General features: G+C 41.0%; 1 protein-coding gene across 3 annotated transcripts in view; it reads right to left on the bottom strand.

The window, feature by feature from the left end:
• Positions 1-12,546: 12,546 nt before the first annotated feature.
• Positions 12,547-25,521, bottom strand: part of LOC117828678 (WD repeat-containing protein 37-like) — a 38,948-nt gene continuing 25,973 nt past the window's right edge. For 2 of the 3 annotated variants that reach the window (XM_034705881.1, XM_034705882.1), the window contains exons 12-14: positions 20,407-20,541; positions 18,379-18,493; positions 12,547-18,029 (exon numbers count right to left, since the gene is read on the bottom strand). In XM_034705881.1, the coding sequence (XP_034561772.1) occupies positions 17,898-18,029; positions 18,379-18,493; positions 20,407-20,541 (382 nt within the window). In that variant the 3' untranslated portion in view covers positions 12,547-17,897. The remainder of the gene's footprint in view (positions 18,030-18,378; positions 18,494-20,406; positions 20,542-25,521) is intronic. The other variant, XM_034705883.1, reaches the window with a different exon arrangement.

Genomic DNA, 25,521 nt, shown 5'->3' with positions numbered 1-25,521 from the left:
AAAGAGCCCCCCCCCATCCTCCCTTCCTCCCGTCTCTCCCGGGGGAAATCCAAGGGGGAAATGGTTATCTCTGTTAGGCTCGGTGGCAGGTGTCACACACACCAAATTAGCCTGCAGGAAGAATGAAGCGAGGAAGAAGTATGGAGGTAGGAGGGTGTGAGGTTTGCCTCCTAAGCAGCACCCCCTGCTCCCTACTCCTCCCTCCTCAGGCCATGGAGTCGACTGTGTGCTCTACAATAAACATCATAATTGACAATTTGCTCCGGCAGCCGGTCACAGTCAGGCGGCGGTAATCTAATGGACGAGGACAGAGGTGAGACGGCAGAATATTCTCCCTCACAGACAGTCTGCTGCAACTGAGTCTGAGAGACAAAACACTCATAATGTGACACTGTTTCAACGTGTTAAACAACATATACAGATGTGGTGGATGCTTTAATGCTAAAAATGATTATTTAAAAGTTGTCCCACTTCTTCAGGATGAAACGGATGATACAAAGTTATAGTTCGGGTAACAGGTAAGGTACCAGTCTGTGTCACTTAGGGGCATTTCACTAGCAAGGACCACGCCACACAAGGATAGAAGTTTGAACATTTAATGAATTAGTTGTAGGTACTGTGGCCCAGCAGAAGGAGACTCAGGATGGGGGTTCCGTCTCAGCGTTATCCTGCCAGAGCTGAACTTGACCCAGGTTGTACCTGGAAGTGGACAAGGGCATAGAAGAGTGAGCACAAGTTGAGTAGGAGAGGATAAGGAAAACGGTTAAGTGCAGTAGAGTAAGGTGAGGGAGGGTGGGTTGAAGAATCACAGACAAGCAGTTGGAGTAGGCTGGCTACGTTTAAGTAGGCTTGTCAGGTGATTGAGGGTGTGGTTTAGGCGTGGTCCTGCTCCCAAATTTAAGTTAACACCTTAACTTCATTTATTATAGACTACAGTATATAAAGACTGACAGCAAATGAAGCCAAAAGATTTAGAGCTCCCCCTACTGACAGACTGCAGTACAGGTGGGGTGTGAATTGTGGGGGATTAATGAAGGTTTCCCTCCTTCTGCTTGTTATCTACCCCTCTCTGGTTATTAATTTTATATCCCCGGTGGGAATAGGTCTAATCCCCCACTTCTGGTTGGACTACTTTTAATACTCCCGCCAGTAGATGAAGCAAGTTGACCTGCCATGTGTCAAATTAACTGAACTTTCACTATAGGCAAGGGAAGGCAAGGCAAGTTAATTTATAAAGCACCATTCATACAAAGAGAGATTCAAAGTGCTTTACAGAGTTAAAAACAAAAAACAGAACAGTAACAATCAACAAAAACACACAGCAAACACCTCAAACATTTACATTTTACATGCGGCCAGTTATGTCCGATCTACTCTCTCTCTGTAATATAAATAATCAGCCCCCTTCGCTGCTCTGAAGTTGCAGAGTCTTACTGTCCCGCCGGACACAGAATCACAACTGATCTTGTCTTAACCGAAATGAAACCTTTAATCATTCAATTCATCTCAGAACTTCTTCCCAAAGATTAAGACTCACAAATTGAGTCTTTTCTGTGTCAAGTCGCAGCCCGAAGCTGGCTCAGACCTCTTGACACCCCGGCAGGATGCCCAACATTTAATTGTAGATCCAAAATCAGGTTAATTCCATAACGCCATACCTTGTCAGAAAATATCCAAATAAAAATATGACATTAAACAAACATAAGCATGGAAACATAAAATATTTTAAAATTTAAGATCAAGAAAGAAAGAAAGTAAAATTAGTTACGAAAATAAAACTATAAACAATAATAAAATGTTGTCTCTTGAAGTTTGCTGGCAACTATGTAACTTTAGCACCAATTTGAAACAGCATCAAAGCATTTCCATGTTTCCCTTTTCGTTTTCTTTCTTTGCGTAACAATCAACCTGAAAAGTCAATAATGCGTTGTGCAGATGGAGAAAACCAGCAGCCAGCATCACCGGAGCTCACACAGGTGGAAGCTGTTGCTTTTGCCACCTCAGCTCACACCATCTTCACAACCTCCTTGGTTGGAGGTTGTGTTGAGCCCGTCAGCTTCAATAGATGGAGAGAGGAATGTGGATGGCTTGCCTTAAACGCAGATTATTGACGTTCATTGCCAAAGAAACAAAATAGTTCAAACAGAATCTGTAAACATGGAAAGTGTCAGTCACATTTAACCCTCCTGTTATGTTCAGGGTCAGATTGACCCTTTTCAAAGTTCAAAAATTAAAAATAAATTGACACACACACACACGCGCACACACACACACACATGCACACGCACACCCACTCCCTATCTCTTGACCTCATCTGTAAAGTGCGAGAATGCAGGTGTTGGCATGACTTTTGACAGGGACCGTCTCTGTTCGCGTGGGCAAACTCCAGCCACATTGAGGGGACTTTCAGCAGGGGAGAGATGTGTGTCATGATCAAAGGTTGCGGCTCTGAGCTGATGCTTTGTAGTGAATCAAAAGAATTATCAGTTTTTTTCCTTTCACTGCTTATATATCACATTAATCACCCCGAGCTCTGCACACAGCAGAACTTTGTTTTGATTGGCCCTAATCATAACACTAACCCTAACCCTAACCCTAATCGTAACCCTAACCCTAACCCTAATCGTAACCCTAACCCTAACCCTAATCCTAATCCTAACCCTAATCCTAACCCTAATCCTAACCCTAACCCTAATCGTAACCCTAACCCTAACCCTAACCCTAATCGTAACTCTAACCCTAACCCTAACCCTAATCGTAACCCTAACCCTAATCACAACCATAACCCTAACCCTAACCCTAATCGTAACCCTAACCCTAATCGTAACCCTAACCCTAACCCTAATCGTAACCCTAACCCTAATCGTAACCCTAACCCTAATCCTAATCGTAACCCTAACCCTAATCGTAACCCTAACCCTAACCCTAATCGTAACCCTAACCCTAACCCTAATCGTAACCCTAACCCTAATCGTAACCCTAACCCTAATCGTAACCCTAACCCTAACCCTAATCGTAACCCTAACCCTAATCGTAACCCTAACCCTAACCCTAACCCTAACCCTAATCGTAACCCTAACCCTAATCGTAACCCTAACCCTAACCCTAATCGTAACCCTAACCCTAACCCTAACCCTAACCCTAATCGTAACCCTAACCCTAACCCTAATCGTAACCCTAACCCTAACCCTAACCCTAACCCTAATCGTAACCCTAACCCTAATCGCAACCCTAATCGTAACCCTAACCCTAATCCTAACCCTAACCCTAATCCTAACCCTAACCCTAATCGTAACCCTAACCCTAACCCTAATCGTAACCCTAACCCTAACCCTAACCCTAATCGTAACCCTTACCCTAATCGTAACCCTAACCCTAATCACAACCATAACCCTAACCCTAATCGTAACCCTAACCCTAACCCTAACCCTAATCACAACCATAACCCTAACCCTAACCCTAATCGTAACCCTAACCCTAACCCTAACCCTAATCGTAACCCTAACCCTAACCCTAATCGTAACCCTAACCCTAACCCTAACCCTAACCCTAATCGTAACCCTAACCCTAATCGCAACCCTAATCGTAACCCTAACCCTAATCCTAACCCTAACCCTAATCCTAACCCTAACCCTAATCGTAACCCTAACCCTAACCCTAACCCTAACCCTAACCCTAACCCTAACCCTAATCGTAACCCTAACCCTAACCCTAACCCTAATCGTAACCCTAACCCTAACCCTAACCCTAATTGCAACCCTAACCCTAACCCTAATCGTAGCCCTAACCCTAATCGTAACCCTAATCGTAACCCTAACCCTAACCCTAATCGTAACCCTAACCCTAACCCTAATCGTAACCCTAACCCTAACCCTAATCGTAACCCTAACCCTAACCCTAATCGTAGCCCTAACCCTAATCGCAACCCTAACCCTAACCCTAATCGTAGCCCTAACCCTAATCATAACCCTAATCGTAACCCTAACCCTAACCCTAACCCTAATCGCAACCCTAACCCTAACCCTATTCGTAGCCCTAACCCTTATCGTAACCCTAATCGTAACCCTAACCCTAACCCTAATCGTAACCCTAACCCTAATCGTAACCCTAACCCTAACCCTAATCGCAACCCTAACCCTAACCCTAATCGCAACCCTAACCCTAACCCTAATCGTAACCCTAACCCTAACCCTAATCGTAACCCTAACCCTAATCGTAACCCTAACCCTAACCCTAATCGCAACCCTAACCCTAACCCTAATCGCAACCCTAACCCTAACCCTAATCGTAGCCCTAACCCTAATCGTAACCCTAATCGTAACCCTAACCCTAACCCTAATCGTAGCCCTAACCCTAATCGTAACCCTAACCCTAACCCTAATCGTAACCCTAACCCTAATCGTAACCCTAACCCTAACCCTAATCGCAACCCTAATCGTAACCCTAACCCTAATCGTAACCCTAACCCTAACCCTAATCGTAACCCTAATCGTAACCCTAACCCTAATCGTAACCCTAACCCTAACCCTAATCGTAACCCTAATCGTAACCCTAACCCTAATCGTAACCCTAACCCTAATCGTAACCCTAACCCTAACCCTAATAGTAACCCTAACCCTAATCGTAACCCTAACCCTAACCCTAATCGTAACCCTAACCCTAATCCTAACCCTAACCCTAATCCTAACCCTAACCCTAACCCTAATCGTAACCCTAACCCTAACCCTAATCGTAACCCTAACCCTAATCGTAACCCTAACCCTAACCCTAATAGTAACCCTAACCCTAATCGTAACCCTAACCCTAACCCTAATCGTAACCCTAACCCTAACCCTAATCCTAACCCCAACCCTAATCGTAACCCTAATCCTAATCGTAACCCTAATCCTAACCCTAACCCTAACCCTAACCCTAATCGTAACCCTAACCCTAACCCTTACCCTAATCGTAACCCTAACCCTAACCCTAATCCTAACCCCAACCCTAATCCTAACCCTAACCCTAATCGTAACCCTAATCCTAACCCTAACCCTAACCCTAATCCTAACCCTAACCCTAATCGTAACCCTAATCGTAACCCTAACCCTAATCGTAACCCTAACCCTAATCGTAACCCTAACCCTAATCGTAACCCTAACCCTAACCCTAATCGTAACCCTAACCCTAACCCTAATCGTAACCCTAACCCTAATCGTAACCCTAACCCTAACCGTAATCGTAACCCTAACCCTAACCCTAATCGTAACCCTAACCCTAATCGTAACCCTAACCCTAATCGCAACCCTAACCCTAACCCTAATCGTAACCCTAATCGTAACCCTAACCCTAATCGTAACCCTAACCCTAATCCTAACCCTAACCCTATTCATAACCCTAACCCTAATCCTAACCCTAACCCTAATCCTAACCCTAACCCTAATCGTAACCCTAACCCTATTCGTAACCCTAACCCTAATCGTAAACCTAACCCTATTCGTAACCCTAACCCTAATCGTAACCCTAACCCTAATCGTAACCCTAACCCTTATCGTAACCCTAACCCTAATCGTAACCCTTTTCATAACCCTAATCGTAACCCTAACCCTAATCGTAACCCTAACCCTAATCGTAACCCTAACCCTAATCGTAACCCTAACCCTAATCGTAACCCTAACCCTAATCGTAACCCTAACCCTAATCGTAACCCTAACCCTAATCGTAACCCTAACCCTAACCCTAATCGTAACCCTAACCCTAATCGTAACCCTAACCCTAATCGTAACCCTAACCCTAATCGTAACCCTAACCCTAACCGTAACCCTAACCCTAATCGTAACCCTAACCCTAATCGTAACCCTAACCCTAACCCTAACCCTAACCCTAATCGTAACCTAACCCTAATCGTAACCCTAACCCTAATCGTAACCCTAACCCTAACCCTAATCATAACCCTAACCCTAATCCTAACCCTAACCCTTATCGTAACCCTAACCCTAACCCTAATCGTAACATAATCGTAACCCTAACCCTAACTCTAACCCTTACCCTAACTCTAACCCTAACCCTAACTCTAACCCTAATCGTAACCCTGATCCTAATCGTAACCCTAACCCTAACCGTAACCCTAACCCTAACTCTAACCCTAACCCTAACTCTAACCCTAGTCGTAACAATAACCCTAATCGTAACCCTAATTGTAACCCTAATCCTAACTCTAACCCTAACCCTAACTCTAACCCTAACCCTAATCGTAACCCTAATCGTAACAATAACCCTAATCGTAACCCTAACCCTAATCGTAACACTAACCCTAACCCTAATCGTAACCCTAATCGTAACCCTAACCCTAATCCTAACCCTAACCCTAATCCTAACCCTAACCCTAATCGTAACCCTAATCCTAACCCTAACCCTAATCGTAACCCTAACCCTAACCCTAACCCTAATCGTAACCCTAACCCTAACCGTAACCCTAACCCTAATCGTAGCCCTAATCCTAACCCTAACCCTAATCGTAACCCTAATCGTAACCCTAACCCTAATCGTAACACTTACCCTAACCCTAATCGTAACCCTAACCCTAACCGTAATCGTAACCCTAACCCTAATCGTAACCCTAACCCTAATCGTAACCCTAACCGTAATCGTAACCCTAACCCTAACCCTAACCCTAACTCTAACCCTAATCGTAACCCTAACCCTAATCGTAACCCTAACCCTAATCGTAACCCTAACCCTAACCGTAATCGTAACCCTAACCCTAATCGTAACCCTAACCCTAATCGTAACCCTAACCCTAATCGTAACCCTAACCCTAACCCTAACCCTAACTCTAACCCTAATCGTAACCCTAACCCTAATCGTAACCCTAACCCTAACCCTAATCGTAACCCTAACCCTAACCCTAATCGTAACACTAACCCTAACCCTAATCGTAAACCTAACCCTAATCGTAACCCTAATCGTAACCCTAACCCTAATCATAAGCCTAACCCTAATCGCAACCCAAACCCTAACCCGAATCGTAACCCCAACCCTAATCGTAACCCTAACCCTAATCGTAACCCTAACCCTAATCCTAACCCTAACCCTAATCCTAACCCTAACCCTAATCGTAACCCTAACCCTAATCGTAACCCTAACCCTAATCGTAACCCTAACCCTAATCGTAACCCTAACCCTAACCCTAATCGTAACCCTAACCCTTACCCTAATCGTAACCCTAACCCTAACCCTAATCCTAACCCCAACCCTAATCGTAACCCTAATCCTAATCGTAACCCTAATCCTAACCCTAACCCTAACCCTAACCCTAATCGTAACCCTAACCCTAACCCTTACCCTAATCGTAACCCTAACCCTAACCCTAATCCTAACCCCAACCCTAATCCTAACCCTAACCCTAATCGTAACCCTAATCCTAACCCTAACCCTAACCCTAATCCTAACCCTAACCCTAATCGTAACCCTAATCGTAACCCTAACCCTAATCGTAACCCTAACCCTAATCGTAACCCTAACCCTAATCGTAACCCTAACCCTAATCGTAACCCTAACCCTAACCCTAATCGTAACCCTAACCCTAACCCTAATCGTAACCCTAACCCTAATCGTAACCCTAACCCTAACCGTAATCGTAACCCTAACCCTAACCCTAATCGTAACCCTAACCCTAATCGTAACCCTAACCCTAATCGTAACCCTAACCCTAACCCTAATCGTAACCTAACCCTAATCGTAACCCTAACCCTAATCGTAACCCTAACCCTAATCGTAACCCTAACCCTAATCGTAACCCTAACCCTAATCATAACCCTAACCCTAATCGCAACCCAAACCCTAACCCTAATCGTAACCCTAACCCTAATCCTAACCCTAACCCTAATCGTAACCCTAATCGTAACCCTAACCCTAATCGTAACCCTAACCCTAACCCTAATCGTAGCCCCAATCCTAACCCTAACCCTAATCGTAACCCTAATCGTAACCCTAATCGTAACCCTAACCCTAATCGTAACACTAACCCTAACCCTAATCGTAACCCTAACCCTAATCGTAACCCTAACCCTAATCGTAACCCTAACCCTAATCATAACCCTAACTCTAATCCTAACCCTAACCCTAACCCTAATCGTAACCCTAATCGTAACCCTAACCCTAACTCTAACCCTAACCCTAACTCTAACCCTAATTGTAACCCTAACCCTAATCGTAACCCTAACCCTAACCGTAACCCTAACCCTAATCGTAACCCTAATCGTAACCCTAACCCTAACTCTAACCCTAACCCTAACTCTAACCCTAACCCTAACTCTAACCCTAATCGTAACCCTAACCCTAATCGTAACCCTAACCCTAACCCTAATCGTAACCCTAACCCTAACCCTAATCGTAAACCTAACCCTAATCGTAACCCTAATCGTAACCCTAACCCTAATCATAACCCTAACCCTAATCGCAACCAAAACCCTAACCCGAATCGTAACCCTAATCGTAACCCTAACCCTAATCGTAACCCTAACCCTAATCGTAACTCTAACCCTAATTGTAACCCTAACCCTAATCGTAACCCTAACCCTAACCGTAACCCTAACCCTAATCGTAACCCTAATCGTAACCCTAACCCTAACTCTAACCCTAACCCTAATCGTAACCCTAACCCTAATCATAACCCTAACTCTAATCCTAACCCTAACCCTAATCCTAACCCTAACCCTAACCCTAATCGTAACCCTAATCGTAACCCTAACCCTAACTCTAACCCTAACCCTAACTCTAACCCTAATTGTAACCCTAACCCTAACCGTAACCCTAACCCTAATCGTAACCCTAATCGTAACCCTAACCCTAACTCTAACCCTAACCCTAACTCTAACCCTAACCCTAACTCTAACCCTAATCGTAACCCTAACCCTAATCGTAACCCTAACCCTAACCCTAATCGTAACCCTAACCCTAACCCTAATCGTAAACCTAACCCTAATCGTAACCCTAATCGTAACCCTAACCCTAATCATAACCCTAACCCTAATCGCAACCAAAACCCTAACCCGAATCGTAACCCTAATCGTAACCCTAACCCTAATCGTAACCCTAACCCTAATCGTAACTCTAACCCTAATTGTAACCCTAACCCTAATCGTAACCCTAACCCTAACCGTAACCCTAACCCTAATCGTAACCCTAATCGTAACCCTAACCCTAACTCTAACCCTAACCCTAACTCTAACCCTAACCCTAACTCTAACCCTAATCGTAACCCTAACCCTAATCGTAACCCTAACCCTAACCCTAATCGTAACCCTAACCCTAACCCTAATCGTAAACCTAACCCTAATCGTAACCCTAATCGTAACCCTAACCCTAATCATAACCCTAACCCTAATCGCAACCAAAACCCTAACCCGAATCGTAACCCTAATCGTAACCCTAACCCTAATCGTAACCCTAACCCTAATCCTAACCCTAACCCTAATCCTAACCCTAACCCTAATCGTAACCCTAACCCTAATCGTAACCCTAACCCTAATCGTAACCCTAACCCTAATCGTAACCCTAACCCTAACCCTAACCCCAATCGTAACCCTAACCCTAATCGTAACCCTAACCCTAATCGTAACCCTAACCCTAATCGTAACCCTAACCCTAATCGTAACCCTAACCCTAATCGTAACCCTAACCCTAACCCCAATCGTAACCCTAACCCTAACCCTTACCCTAATCGTAACCCTAACCCTAATCGTAACCCTAACCCTAATCGTAACCCTAACCCTAATCGTAACCCTAACACTAATCGTAACCCTAACCCTAATCCTAACCCTAACCCTAATCCTAACCCTAACCCTAATCGTAACCCTAACCCTAATCGTAACCCTAACCCTAATCGTAACCCTAACCCTAACCCTAATCCTAACCCTAACCCTAACCCTAATCCTAACCCTAACCCTAATCGTAACCCTAATCGTAACCCTAACCCTAACCCTAACCCTAATCCTTACTCTAACCCTAATCCTAACCCTAATCGTAACCCTAACCCTAATCGTAACCCTAACCCTAATCGTAACCCTAACCCTAATCGTAACCCTAACCCTAACCCTAATCGTAACCCTGACCCTAATCGTAACCCTAACCCTAATCGTAACCCTAACCCTAATCGTAACCCTAATCGTAACCCTAACCCTAATCGTAACCCTAACCCTAATCGTAACCCTAACCCTAATCGTAACCCTAACCCTAATCGTGACCCTAACCCTAAACGTAACCCTAACCCTAACCCTAATCTTAACCCTTACCCTAATCGTAACCCTAACCCTAACCCTAATCGTAACCCTAACCCTAATCGTAACCCTAACCCTAATCCTAACCCTAACCCTAAACATAACCCTAACCCTAACCCTAATCGTAACCCTAATCGTAACCCTAACCCTAACCCTAATCGTAACCCTAACCCTAAACGTAACCCTAACCCTAACCCTAATCGTAACCCTAACCCTAATCGTAACCCTAACCCTAATCCTAACCCTAACCCTAAACATAACCCTAACCCTAAACATAACCCTAACCCTAACCCTAATCGTAACCCTAACCCTAAACATAACCCTAACCCTAATCGTAACCCTAACCCTAACCCTAATCGTAACCCTAACCCTAACCCTAATCGTAACCCTAACCCTAACCCTAATCGTAACCCTAACCCTAAACGTAACCCTAACCCTAATCGTAACCCTAACCCTAATCGTAACCCTAACCCTAATCGTAACCCTAACCCTAACCCTAATCCTAACCCTAACCCTAACCCTAACCCTAATCCTAACCCTAACCCTAATCCTAACCCTAACCCTAATCTTAACCCTAACCCTAATCGTAACCCTAACCCTAATCGCAACCCTAACCCTAACCCTAATCGTAACCCTAACCCTAATCGTAACCCTAACCCTAATCGTAACCCTAACCCTAATCGTAACCCTAACCCTAATCGTTACCCTAACCCTAATCGTAACCCTAACCCTAATCGTAACCCTAACCCTAATCGTAACCCTAACCCTAATCGTAACCCTATTCATAACCCTAACCCTAATCGTAACCCTAACCCTAATCGTAACCCTAACCCTAACCCTAACCCTAATCGTAACCCTAATCGTAACCCTAACCCTAATCGTAACCCTAACCCTAATCGTAACCCTAACCCTAATCGCAACCCTAACCCTAACCCTAATCGTAACCCTAACCCTAATCATAACCCTAACCCTAATCGTTACCCTAACCCTAATCGTAACCCTAACCCTAATCGTAACCCTAACCCTAATCGTAACCCTAACCCTAATCGTAACCCTAACCCTAATCGTTACCCTAACCCTAATCGTAACCCTAACCCTAATCGTAACCCTAACCCTAATCGTAACCCTAACCCTATTCATAACCCTAACCCTAATCCTAACCCTAACCCTAATCGTAACCCTAACCCTAATCGTAACCCTAACCCTAATCGTAACCCTAACCCTAATTGTAACCCTAATCGTAACCCTAACCCTAACCCTAACCCTAATCGTAACCCTAATCGTAACCCTAACCCTAATCGTAACCCTAACCCTAATCGTAACCCTAACCCTAATCGCAACCCTAACCCTAACCCTAATCGTAACCCTAACCCTAATCATAACCCTAACCCTAATCGTTACCCTAACCCTAATCGTAACCCTAACCCTAATCGTAACCCTAACCCTAATCGTAACCCTAACCCTAATCATAACCCTAACCCTAATCGTTACCCTAACCCTAATCGTAACCCTAACCCTAATCGTAACCCTAACCCTAATCGTAACCCTAACCCTATTCATAACCCTAACCCTAATCCTAACCCTAACCCTAATCGTAACCCTAACCCTAATCGTAACCCTAACCCTAATCGTAACCCTAACCCTAATTGTAACCCTAATCGTAACCCTAACCCTAATCGTAACCCTAACCCTTTTTTTTTTTTTAGCTGAGCTGATTTAGCATTAGCTTCGCCTCTATCAGCTTGCTACCTCTGGATGGTGAGGTGATCCCTTGTGTATGTCGTATTCGCTTAATGTTTAATTTTCATGCAGAAATCCTCGGATTAAAAAAAAAAAAATAAGTCCATATGTTTCATACAAACAATGATGGCAATTCTTCCTGACCGTCATCTCTAACTTTTTTAACACACACTTAAAAACTAATGTGTGTACTTCGACTACTTCTAACACAATTTAGATTAAAGATAATAACCCCATTTTACCATGAAGTCCTCTGTATTATATCAAACAGTGCAGCTGCCATATGGTCTCTGAAAAAAAGGGTGCAACAATAAAAGTCTGTGCAAATTAGAAATCCAAAGTGTCATACCAGCCATGTACCTCTTATTATTCATCCACCTTCTGGTTCCTTTCTCATTAACACCAGACATCATTATTCGTTGCTGCAGCAGGGTTTACTTCCAGATGATTAAAGTGTGATTCTCATGAATGATACAAATCTTATTGAGTTGAATAAAAGAGTGACAGAGGTTTGCGTTAAATAAGATGAAAAGGAGACACGAGAGACGGGTAAAAGAGGAAATCACACGTTTTTATTGGAAAGCATCAGGGAGCACGAAGTCGTCACAATAAGGAATGCAAAGCAGATCAGGTAATGAAGTTTGATCCGCTGCACTGAAGCGAAGCCTGTCTACTTTTTTACCCTTTTAATCTGGTGAACAACAATTTAATGTATCAATCCAAAATCTTATTTCCTCAGAGTTTTATTCATACGATGGGTTGAGCCGGACTTCTCTTTCTACCTGCAGATTAAAATGACAGCGATATCTGCGGGCGACAGATTGAGTTTTCTGAACGAACTGACGTTACATCCAATCTACTCTGTGCACAGACACAATGAGTTCTTCAACAAGCTTTTGGAAACGTGCATCTATGCTCAGAGTGATAAGGCTAATGTACATTTTTTAATGCAATGGTAAGGCATTTCAATTACATTTTTAAGGTTCCTGCTTCTTTGAACTCACCCTCACTCGATTTGTTGGAGGAATAAGCAGCATGAAGCCAACTTTTGGGTAAGTTATGCACATGTGGAGTTTTTACTCTGAGCTACATCTACAGCAGACTCACATCAGATCATTTTAGAGATCATTTACAGCACTGAAGTCTATGGGAGCCCATTTCAGCCAGTCAATAAAAAAGTAATGGCTAAGCCTGAATGATAAAATAAAAATAAAAATGTTAATTTAAAGTCATTCTAATTACAAAAGCCAAAATTATAAGAGGTCCAAAAGTCTGAATTGTTCGTTATGAGTTAAAGTACAAATAGTGAGAAAAAGTCAGAATTATGAGACACACAGTCCTGATTTTACAATATAAAGTCATATTTATGAACAATATTTATGACTTTATAATCAAAATTGACCTCTTAGTAATTTTATTTTATTTTTTTAATCAAATTTACATGTATTAGAATGTTGTAATCTCAAAATCACGAGTTCTTTTTCCTCATTCTGATTTTTTATCTCACAATAATTACTCTCATCATTGTGAATTTTTCTGTAAATGTTCCTTAAAAAATTTGGCTTTTTATTTAAAAGTTGAGTTCTTAAAATGTCAACCTTTAATCTCATTATTTCTGACTTTTAAATGTTTTTACTTTTGAATTCTCAAAATGTAGACTTTTATCTTATAATTATTTTTTTTGCACATTAACCGTTTACTTAATCATATACTTCTCTCGACTACTGTCTGCACCTTAATATCATTTGCACTGTTATCTATTTTCATTTTCATTGTCCATTTTAAACTGTCACTGCACTACCTGCACTGTGTACATAGTCTGTTTTTATAAAACTGTATTTTATTATATTTTAATGTATTTTATATTTAAATTTTAGATATTTAAAAGCTGGAAGAGAGAACCAGCATCTCGTTTTTCCTGTATGTCTCGTATATACAGTGAAAATTGACAATAAAAACCTTTGAATCTCTTGAATCTTCAATAATCACAACTTTTTATCTTATTAAATAATGTCACCTATTTTAAATAAATCTCAGTCTTTAACTACTCTTACAACATTAGATTTTTTGTCTCATAGACATATTATTCATATTCTCAACTTTAATCTTTATATTGTACCTCTTTCAAGAAAGACCTTAATCTCATACTTATGACTATTATTTCAAACTTTAACCTTTTAACAAAAAATAACTTTTTATCTCTTACATCCTATTTCAGAATAAAACCTTTTTATCCCATTATGTTGTGTTTCATCCTAAAATAATGATGTTTTATCTCATAATTATGACCTAACATGAATGTTCTTTGTTTCATTAAGACCTAGCTTCACCTCCCTTTTTCCACCAGCTGAAATAGACTTCCATAGAAATAAATTAAACATCCAAAGACTTGTAACTACAGCATTACTTCATGTTAAGTATATTGCACAAGTGTAACAAAAAATAAAGGTTTCCTGGTTTCAGATAAAGTCAGACTCTTGTTGTAATCCTTTGTTTTTCAAGTCATTTTTACTGGAATCAGAAATTGGCTTCACTGTAAGCACCAGACACACGGAGGATCTGGGTTATTGCTTCTGTATTTGGATAAAGTGAAAAGCAACATTTACAGCGAGAGGTAAAGCAAGGGCTTAAGCTGTGTTCAGACCAAAAGTAAAGCTAATATATCGTAGCATAAATAAATAAAATGTCAACGCAAAACACAAGTACACGCAAATGATGTGAAACCTAAAATGAAACTTGGATTTTTTTCAACCTCACTACAGCAAAAATTCAAGTGGTTGTGTTGCTTAAGCCTGTGAGCATTAAGAGTCTTGTGTTGATGTATTAAATATCGCCCAAACAAACTCCAAAAAACACTTCAAAAATGGTCTGCTTCTAATCTTGAGACAGACCTGACAAAGATTATAATCAGACTTTTAATATTGATGTGGTTATTTCAGCATCCTTCCAGTCTTTGTTTTGATTCAATATTTTAGTGAAATCTAATTATTTTGGGTCATTAGAGCTGCAGCTAGACAGTTTGTAACCAATGTGAGACTTGCTAGTTACATTGAAACTGGGACCTACTGGAGACAGATGGACAACAGAGCGCTAATAGTTGGTCAGAGAAATCCTGGTACTAATCCTTCCTAACAGGTCATCAACTGGGGACTGGATAGTCTCAAGTAGCTGGAAGCAGCAGGAAAGTTCATCCAGACACAGTTCATGGAGAAGATGGGGAAATTAACCAAGTTTGAGTGCAACTACGAACAATGTTATGAACCCATACACAGCAGAAGTTTTCTCAGGTATGTCTAAAAGGGTGGATATTCGAGAATTGTGTTTCACTGCTGGGAGTAAACACAATGATCCCTCAGACAAAGTTGTGCAAGTGACACAAGCTGATTATTCGCTTCAATTTTTGGTCTGAAAACAGCTTAAGATTTAAACGCAAAGTGTAAACACAAGAACATCATATCGACAGGCTGTTTCTGAAGCACATAATGAGCAGAAACACACAAGTTCACTTTGGGATTACAGCAACACAGGGCTCTAGGTGAGTTGGGTCTGTATTTCACTGACACGAGGAATTATAGGCGCATATTATGGCTAAAAGTAGTGACGTCTTAACCTGAAACATTTATAGAGTATAATCATTTTAACACATCCTATTCACAGACCTACAGAGGAGACAGAAGTGCAGTCATTTTCTTGTTATTGCTATGCTCTTGACACTTGGCAGAATGAAGCAATAGATACAAAATTAAATCCTACTGTAAACATGGAACAAGGCAGAGTTACAGTATCATAAATTTGAAATATCGACAACTTAATCTTGAAATATAGAGGCTGGCTGTGAATTGAAAGCATTGAAAGGTTAACAGGCAAAGACTCAAACCTTCACACAGGACAGCACATCCTGTTTTAAGACAACTGAACAACCCGGCAGCCTGTGTGCAGCACAGGTGATCTGGCAGGCTTCAATATGATATGTTTGCTTCATGGTATGAAAATGATTTAAAGTCTGGATCAATGGATAAAAACATTTCACAGAACCGTGTTATCTCTGCCAAACTCCACCCAAAAAAAGGTGGATAACTGTAAGACACTTAATCCAGGAACTAGAACGACCTGCAGGTCACTTAATCAGGCCATGACATAATATATACATCACTTCTTTATAACTTATACTACAAGCTCTGCAGGTCTTATTATTAGACTATTATAACTTTACAAGTAACATTGCAAACTGAGTGTATCTACATGCAACATTTCAGCAGTAACTCAACAACAGTGATGTGAGCAGCAGCCTGTGACTGTGGAGTCAAACATGTACTACAGAATTTAAAGAAAGAAGGATCAGCGTAGCTGTGTCACAATTCACAATTCATGCTAAATAAGTGAGAGGTTTGGATTACAGAAGAGCAGCTCTGTGGCCTCATACACACTTAAAATGCTGGAAACACATCAGTAACTTAAAGCTGTGGTTCTCAACCAGTCAAGCCTCAGGACCCTCCACTAACTCAATGACAATCAGAACCCAAATTTCTTAAACAGGGGTCAGCAGCCAGCGTTAAGGTGCATTACTGCCCCCTACTGTGCTGGAGTCTAAATAATAACCTTACTGCTGTAACAGCACAAAGTCAAATAAAACACGTCCTTCAAAGTGAAGACACAGCAGAGACATGTTGCCTCAACTTTTTCTCAGGCACACATCCAGGACCCACTGAAAATGGCTAAACTACTCACTTTTGGGTCCACCAGTTGAGAACCAAGGACTTAAAGGGTGATTCAGGGATTTTTTAACTTGGATCCTATTCTTACATATTTCCAAAGTCTTAACTACGACTAAATACCTACAACTCTGGAACTGCGCCAGTAGATTGCTTAAGCAAGCAGCAGTGAAACAGGCTGTAATGGTCATATGCATACTAACAATTAACTATGTCCATGAAAGGTTCTTGTTTTTTTTCATTCTGTGATTAAGAACCAGTTAAAAGCTCCTCACAGGAGATTTAAGGCTAAGAGTCCAGCATAATGAGGCATTATTAGGGGCGTGGCTAATTAGGCCAGATATAAGGCCACCTCTTTGCTTGTTTCCAGAGTAGTTAGAAGTTAGTTGGAGTCAGCATTTCCAAGATTGCAACCTCCATCTTTGGGTTTGAAAATGCCTCTTCAGAAACCATGGGTGACGTCACTGAGACTACATCTATGTTTTACACAGTCTATGGACAACAACCACCTTGATCTATTAGTCATGTTGGCTCAGAACCAACTAATTCAAACACAAGAACCACACTGTGAAACACTCAAACTAACCAACAAAGGCTGTGGTAGACCGGCAGCTCCTCAGTACAAAGAGGTTCATTGACTATTTTTGCAAAGGGAATCTGGTATCTTCGGAAAAGGTCATGTTAAAGGTTGTTTCTGCGAAAATAACTGTGTTTTCAAGCTTAATTAGAATGTAAAATCTGAGCCTGTCAGTGATTAAAAAAAAGTGTGAAAACTGGGAAAGCTTAGTGGGAAAACTTTGATAAACCACAAGGTTTAGGTTGCAGTCACAACCGCCTGTTTCACTGCTGAAGGCTGACGAAATCTACAGGAGAGATTCCAACATTTCCATACCTTCTAGCCTTCTGGACATGAAATATGTTAAAGAAGGGACCAGAATATGCTGATCAATCACTGCTTCACTGCTAACAGTTACATCCTCAAAAATAAAACAAACCAAAAGAAATCTATTATTTTCGCAAACAATCACACACCTTAGCAGCCTGAAAATCAGAAGAATACATGCCAACTAAAATGCTTCACAGAGTGAACACAGAGGCCACAGATTACAGTGTTTCTCCTGCGTGAGTGTGTGTGTGTGTGTGTGTTTGTGTGTGTGTGTTTGTCTGTTGTGTTTGTGCGTCAGTAGCTTCACTTCTCCTGCAGCAGGGCTGGGATGTTGATGTTCCAGCCAATGGCCTGTCGGTCGAAGCCGCAGGTGAACAGGTTACACGACTGGTTCTCCTCGTTCCATGCTGTACAGCAAACCATGCGCCTGTGACCCTGCACACACACACAAACACACACACACGTGCATTTATATTTCAGTTTTCAGTTTGAATGATTCTGAACGACGAATCAAACTGTAGATAATATTTAAATAGTAGATGTAGTCTGGTTAAAGCCTTGAGTTTGAAGTTATGTGCATGTCTATCTTTTTGGACAAGGAATAAGTTTAAGAGGAGCGAAAGGCTATCAACCTCAAGTTAGTTGCTAATGACTGCGCTATCTAAATGAGCAGGTGCACCTGCATTTATAGTAACAATATCATTAAACGGGTTGCCGCCTTTGGGGCACAAAAAAAGCTCTAAAAAGAGACTTGCAACTTGTCAATTACTGGTCTTATTCTCACCATTCTGTTGCTGCGTGGAAGTCTGGCCAGTCTCACTCCGTTCATGTCAAACAGTCGGACTTGTCGATTGTCGTGCGGCAGAGCGATGATCTTTTGGTTGGCAGACACGCTTATCCTGAAAGAGGAGAATGAAGATCAGGTTGTATCTGGGTCAAAGTGTGTTAATCCTTCTTTTTAGTTCTCTACATCTGCAGGCTTGACTGTGGTGTCATCGTTACTTTTTGAATCATTTTGTCTCAAAAGCTGCAACAGGGCATGAAAAATAAGGCACTGAAATAATTAAAGAAATATCTCAGTCTGAAGAGTAAAATGTCAAATGTTGCAAAAAATTATCAGCTCATTTTAAACTTCATGCAAGCATTATATTTTAAAACAGTTGGAACCGGGCCAACAAAACACTTAAAAGTTGTGTAACGTTACTCATTATCTTTGCTGCTATGATAATAATGTATGTATGTGTATATACATTATAATGTAATAAGGTAATGTATGTGCTTTTTCTATATTTTAATCAATGATCTGACTGTGTCCCACCCAATTCTTTTATTATGGTTATTTTTATTCCTTACTATTAACAAAGTGTCCGTACCTGTACTGTTATTCATGGGTTTTGTGTGTGTGTACGTGTGTGTGTGTGTGTGTGTGTGTGTGTGTGTGTGTGTGTGTGTGTGTGTGTGTGTGTGTGTGTGTGTTTTCTGTTGGTGTTCTCTTTTGTTGTTTTTTTATTTTTAATTTTTTTTAAGTAAGTTATGGTTGTTAGACCGTGGAATCTTTTGGAAGCAGGGGCAGCCTTCCTTTCTTTTGTAGATGTCTCTATTGACAGCATCTAAGGACTATCTGTGGATCCTTTAGATCTGCAACACCCTGCCTGTGTTATTTTTCATGGTGTCTTGTGTCTATAGTGTGTGAGTGTGCATATGTTAAGAAAACAAAAAAATCACAAATAAAATATTCCAAAAGAAAAAAAGTTGTGTAATGCTTAAAAAAAAACCCAGAGGAACATCTTTCAACTCATGAGGTGAGTTTGCAACAGGTTAGTAACATTAGTGGGGGGAAATAAGGGCACTCCAGAGGTGCTCAGCCTCTCAGAAGTAAAGATGAGAAGAGATTAACCACTCTGTTAGAGATTGCGTGAGCAAGTAGTTCAACAATTTCTGAATAATGTTCCTGACGTAAAAGTTCATAATATCATTAAAGGATTCAGAGAATCTGGAGACATTTCTGCACAAAAGGGACAAGGCTGATAACTGATAATGGATGGCTGTGATCTTTGAGCACTTAGGTGGCACTGCATTGAAAACAGACATGACTCTGTAGTGGGAATCACAGCATAGGCTAAGAATCACTTCCAAAAGCATTGTCTGTGAAAACAGTTCATCACTATATCCACAAATGCAGGTTAAAATCGTACAGTGCAAAGAGAAAACCTTTTTTAAACACGATGCAGGATGGCACATAACATTTGAGATTTTCAACCCGGGCGTGATGTCAGTGTGAAATGACCACCATGTCGATAAACATGATGGTTTTTAATTAAACTATTCAAACCGTAATAATATAAAATAATAAACTATGATTAATCTCTCCCTTTAAACTTGATTGAGATGAAATTACACAATCTAAAGGCATGAAGTACCTTTTAAATATCCTTCATTATATCAACTATTGTCTCTATATGTCAATTTAGTATTTCTTAATACATTTTTGATATTAGAACACTATTTGGGTGGAGGCTTCAAATAAGCTCTCTGAGTTCTGCCTCTTCCTGCACAGTATATCATTTATCTTTGCTCTTTTTTATGTGTGTTTTCATTTAATTGTGCAAATAAATAAACATAAACATAAATATGCAGATATTCAAAACCAATCAAATCCTGATTTTAGCAAGGCGAGATACTAACAAACCAACTAAACCTTTGATTCAAATCTGTACTGATATCTTTATTTGTCAGTAGAGGTTTATAATAACCACACTCCTTTCTGCTAGAGAGTCTGCCTCTCACCTTTCACCTTCCTCCTCTCACCCACCTGTTCACAGCTGAGTCAGTGCGGATGGTGGCGATGGGCGACCTCATGTTCTTCAAGTCCCACACCTTGACAGTGCGATCGTCACTCCCTGAAACCACATTGTCTCCGACTGTGAACACTGCTGACGTCACCGTGCTGAAAAACACGAACAGACATTAGCAAAGAGAGTCAGGGAGTCACACCAAGAATATGACACTCTATGTGACACAATTCAAAGTGAAAGAAGATGAAAAGAAAGGGGAAAAAAAACGTGCTTCAAGTTCTTCTGGGAGTTAAGTTTGTAGAGTGCAAACTTATTTATAGACACTGCAGTCACTTGCCCACACACACTGTTATTACTCATACACCTAAAGGATGACACACACACACACGCACGTATCACAGTGTGGCGATACAGTCAGAGATTCATAACTTTTTAAACCTGGAGAGGTGCGACTTCAGAAAGTTATTACTGTGTGATTCTTCATTTAAATGTGACTCCCTGTTTACAAACCTCACCAAGTGTCACCTCACAGTGTAGAACAGAGCTGTGGACAGGATGACACCTGAGCTGCTTTCCTGTAACAGGTTTACAGATCAGAACATCTTGATTTGTTAAACGGCAAACTGAAAGTGTTCACACCCTGAAAGCGCCCAAGCTGTTAAATTACAGATTAAACCTTGCTCTCTGCACTCAAACTGTTTGTCTCCTGTGCTCCGTGAGCATCTCAGTTCATAACAGCAAAATTAAAGATAGAGATACTTGATATGCTTTGTCCATAGTCAGAGTATTTTAATGCTGTAAAATACTTCAGTATCTCTTGTTGCATTTAAAGTATCATTTCTATCTGCATAAGCTATCCCTTCAGCTGTCTAAGATTTAACCTTCTGTGTGACTTTTTCTTAAATAACACTTTAAGTGGTTTATTATTACTTCAGATAACAATATCCAACTCATAAATTATATAAGCTATAAGCCGTTTGTACGTTATTTGAAGGTTCAGTGTGTAGACATGGGAATATTTAGCGATATCAGATTCTAGATTAAAACGCTCCCTTGCTCACCCCTCCTGTCGGTGAAGGGATGGTGGCCTACAAGGTCAAGAAGCTCCTGTGATGTATGATAAGTATGATCATCAACAACATCTATCATTACGAATTTTTCACACACAACATCCATTCTCTTCTTCTCCCCTATCATCCAACTGGTGCATTTTCAGTGGCAACTAGCTGAACACAAAAACACTTATGTTTCTAGTTTGTCCGTGCTTGGCTACTGTAGAAACACGGCGGTGAAAAATGGCTACCTCTTTGGAAGGGGACCTGCTTCTATCTAAATATAAAAGGCAAAAACAAAAAAGATTTCTATATTCAGGTGATTTTACACTAGTTGAAACATACTTCCCTACGAAGTCTGTTTTGATAAATACTGTCAACCACTACACACTGCACCTTAACTGTGATTCATTACAGTTAATCAGGCTCATGTTAAGACTTTACTTTGCATGAAAATGTTCAATGTAATGTTAATCCTAGCTTTTAGCTCCATAAATAAATGATCTTTATATAAATAAAATCCTCTTTAAATCAATACTTAGTGTAATCGGTTTGTACCTTTAGCTAGCAGGGTGATAAGAGGGGTATTATACTGTGATCAGGGAGCTAAAGAGTGAGGCTTTTGGTGTGAACCCAAGCAATGCAATGCAAATAATGCATACAATTTTAATCCTGTGCTATTTTGTCCCCTTTGGCATACCATAGTTAAGCCTCCGCTGCAACTCTTTGCCTCCTGCTGCTATTGTAATGGGAACACCACTGCGCTTTTGAACAGCACATGTAATTTTTTTTAAACTACAGGGCAGGTACAGGTCCAAAGAAAAATGCACTTTGTGTCAAACTGAATAAAACTATCCAAGTACTTGGAGTTTGAGCTGCTACCTATGAACTAAGCACACAGGTGCAGCAATTCAGACTGAAGGCAGTGGGCAACTGCATCACAAAAGATTGCAGAGTGTGAGGATCACCACAGACCTGTGGATGAAACTAAATTAACTCAATCAACTACAGCAACTCCTTACCACTAGGGAAGACTCAGGTCTAAAGGATTTCCCCAGGTTGGCATGATATGACCAGTCTCCAGACTGTGGAGCTGTCTGCTATCTCTAGGTCAGGAGTTCCCAAAGTGTGGGTCGGTACTCCTGAGGGGTCGCGAAATGTCTTCAAAAATAGTAGTTACATTTTAAAGAAAACCATGCAAATAAATACATTTCATTAGTTTTCTACCTTTCTTTATTCCCAGATGACTAAAGTTAGAGTTAGGGGTAGCAAACAGCTAATTAACAAAAGGATCAGTATCAACCAGGTAATTCACAGCAGCACAGGAAACACAGCCACATGTGCATGTAGGTAAACTTATTTTGAAGTATGAAGTAACATTTAACCACTTCGAGGGACAGTGGGGGTCACAAGTTTTTGGCACCAATATTTTAGGGGTTGCGGGCTACACAGTTTGGGAAACCTTGCTCTAGGTCATCGTTGCAGAGCACACTGGTGTAGCAGTGCAGCATTTATTTAAATAATAAATCTAAAAATCAAGACCATTAAGTGCATTTCATTGCATTCATTTGATTCCCAAATCAAGACACTGCTAAGGATTGTTTTACTTTGTTAATATGTACTTATAAAATGTTTTGAAATGCAAAATAACAGAACTTTAAACATGCAATTAATGGCAATGAACTATTGCCGGACACCCTGGAGGCAGAAAAGTTCTTTACATGCCCCAATCATCTCCTTTCTCCCCTCACTCACCCTTTCTCCAACCAGTGGTGATGCACTGCTCCACATGATAGCACTAAGGTCAGGCCTAGCTGATCATTTAATAGACCTTTAATATTTCCAGCCTATTACTGTATATCAGTTGCTCCTGAGAGGGTTTTCGTCTCTCCTCCATTTTGTTCCTACTCGTTCATGTAAGGAAGATTTTATAAAAAAAGTCCTGATTACCGGCTAAGATTAGCTTCACACACACACGAGCATTGTCTGGAGTTTCCCACCTATTTTTGCTCCGTAAAACTGGCTTCCCTCTTAATTCAAAGTGACACAGCATTAAGGGCTAATTAGAGGACTAAACTTTGTCCCATTAGAGCGGCTGAGGCTCGAGGAAACTGCTGCATCGTTACAGAAACCCTCTGACATTGCAGGGAACAGCCCACCTGGGAATAAAGAGGGAGGAGAGGTGGGTGGGAGGCGTAATCAGACAAGGTAATTGATTAAAAGGTTGATTAAGGTTAAAGGGTTTGTAGAATAGGTGGTGAGGAAGGAAGGGGGTGTTCAGTGTTACTTAAAGGCGCCTCTGCAGTGAGTCTGACAGCCAAGGTCAAGACTCCTTACGCTTTGAAACCTGGGGAGTTGGAAAGAGGAGAGACAGAGCAATAGATGGAATCAAGGGAGATTTGTACAGACCAAAAAGTTAGGGTTGGCAAATTTCTCAAAAACTAAAATCCCAGTTGTCACTTAGATCCATCATCTCTATGTGCAGACTTCCATTTGTAGTATGAAGAGCATCATTCTCAAGCATTTCAGCATACATTGGTTGCACACAGGACAACAGTCCACGTGATGGGCAAGAGAGGTGGAAGAAATTTGCTGTACAGAGTCTATAGATTATTTTAAACAATGTCTATAATTACATATAAGTGCAGCAAATAATCCGCTCTTGGATGTTGCTTCTTGGTGCCATCTCCAATCTGCCCTCTGAAGTTGGCAGTGGGACCGTAAACAATGCACAGAAAGAAAAACAGTTGGCAAGAAGTCTTGTATCTCTAACTGATGGCAACAAAGGAGGTTTGGGAAAGTTGGCAACTGGGAAAAATATACTTTGCAACCCTATGAAGAAGCCTTTTGGGTCAAGACTCACCTCAGCTTCACTTAAAATACCTCAAAATATCTGTGCAACTGGTATAATAAAATTAAAATTCTTATATTGAAATTGCTGATTGTGAATGAAATTTGCATATTTTTGTAATTTAAAGTAACAGTGACACAAAATGAATCACGATTGCTGGGAGAGACTTCAACAATGACCTTTGGGGACATCAGCCTGAGCTTTTGAAATCACTTATGCAGAGTTTTAACACTTTTCTGTGTAAACCAAATAACTGTTGAATTAATATGAGAGAAAAACTCAGCAGTCATCACCGTAAGAGTGTATTTTAACATGCCTTTAAGGCATTTTCTGCCTTTTTATCAACCTTGCAGCACGTCTCTAAATAACACAGTGGCTTCAGTCCTTATCCTCTTTTTGAGTGCTTTTAATGATTGATGTATGTATTTCTGAACATCTCAAAGACTACAATGCACTCATTGTTTGTGCATACGGAAAAGAAAGGTAAATGCCTAAAAGGTAAAATGTAAAAGAAACTATTCGGGTGAAGAGGACTTAAAGAGGGTTTTTAGAGCACTTTGTTGTTTTGCTGTGCTGCAGAAAACTGACAGTCCCTGAGAACCTGCTAAGTGCTGGTGGATTCCTCAAGAGAGAGGGTGTCAAATCTGCATACACACACACACACACACACACACACACACACACACACACACACACACCCCTTTCAGCCACTATCAGATGTCTGTGCGAGCAGCTGATGGCAGCAGAGACAAACAGGACATGGCGTTGCGTTTGTAGAGCAAGTCTTCTGTCACTTCTTGTTTGCTCTCGGCCGTTTTGTGAGCTCATGTTCAGTCTTCGTGGCTCTGTAATTACAGCGCGGTGGTGGTGGTGGTGGGATGGAGGGTGTGTGCTGCACTTTTAGCCGCCGCGGTTCACTGTCAGGAAGCGTTAGCAGTAATTGCTGGTGAAGTCAGTGGAAACCAGAGGCTGTCTCTACTCAAGCTCTCAGCCTCTTTTGTATTTGAAACCATTCAGGACCTGCTCTGATTTTTCCATAGGAGGGAGAAGCCTCCAACTTATGATGTGTCGTTATCAATGTGAAAAAATTAGGTGGAGAAGAGGGAGGGAGATAACCTGATGTTACCTGATTAAAATCAACAAGCTCACAAGTTCAACAACCTAGAACATGCTCAAAAAGTTCAATATTTTCTGTCACGTATTAAAGAAAGTGAAAAATGTGTATATTT

Source organism: Notolabrus celidotus, chromosome 17 (assembly GCF_009762535.1).
Source record: "Notolabrus celidotus isolate fNotCel1 chromosome 17, fNotCel1.pri, whole genome shotgun sequence".
Classification (NCBI taxonomy): Eukaryota; Metazoa; Chordata; class Actinopteri; order Labriformes; family Labridae; genus Notolabrus; species Notolabrus celidotus.
This window is presented reverse-complemented; position numbering and strand designations above follow the sequence as displayed.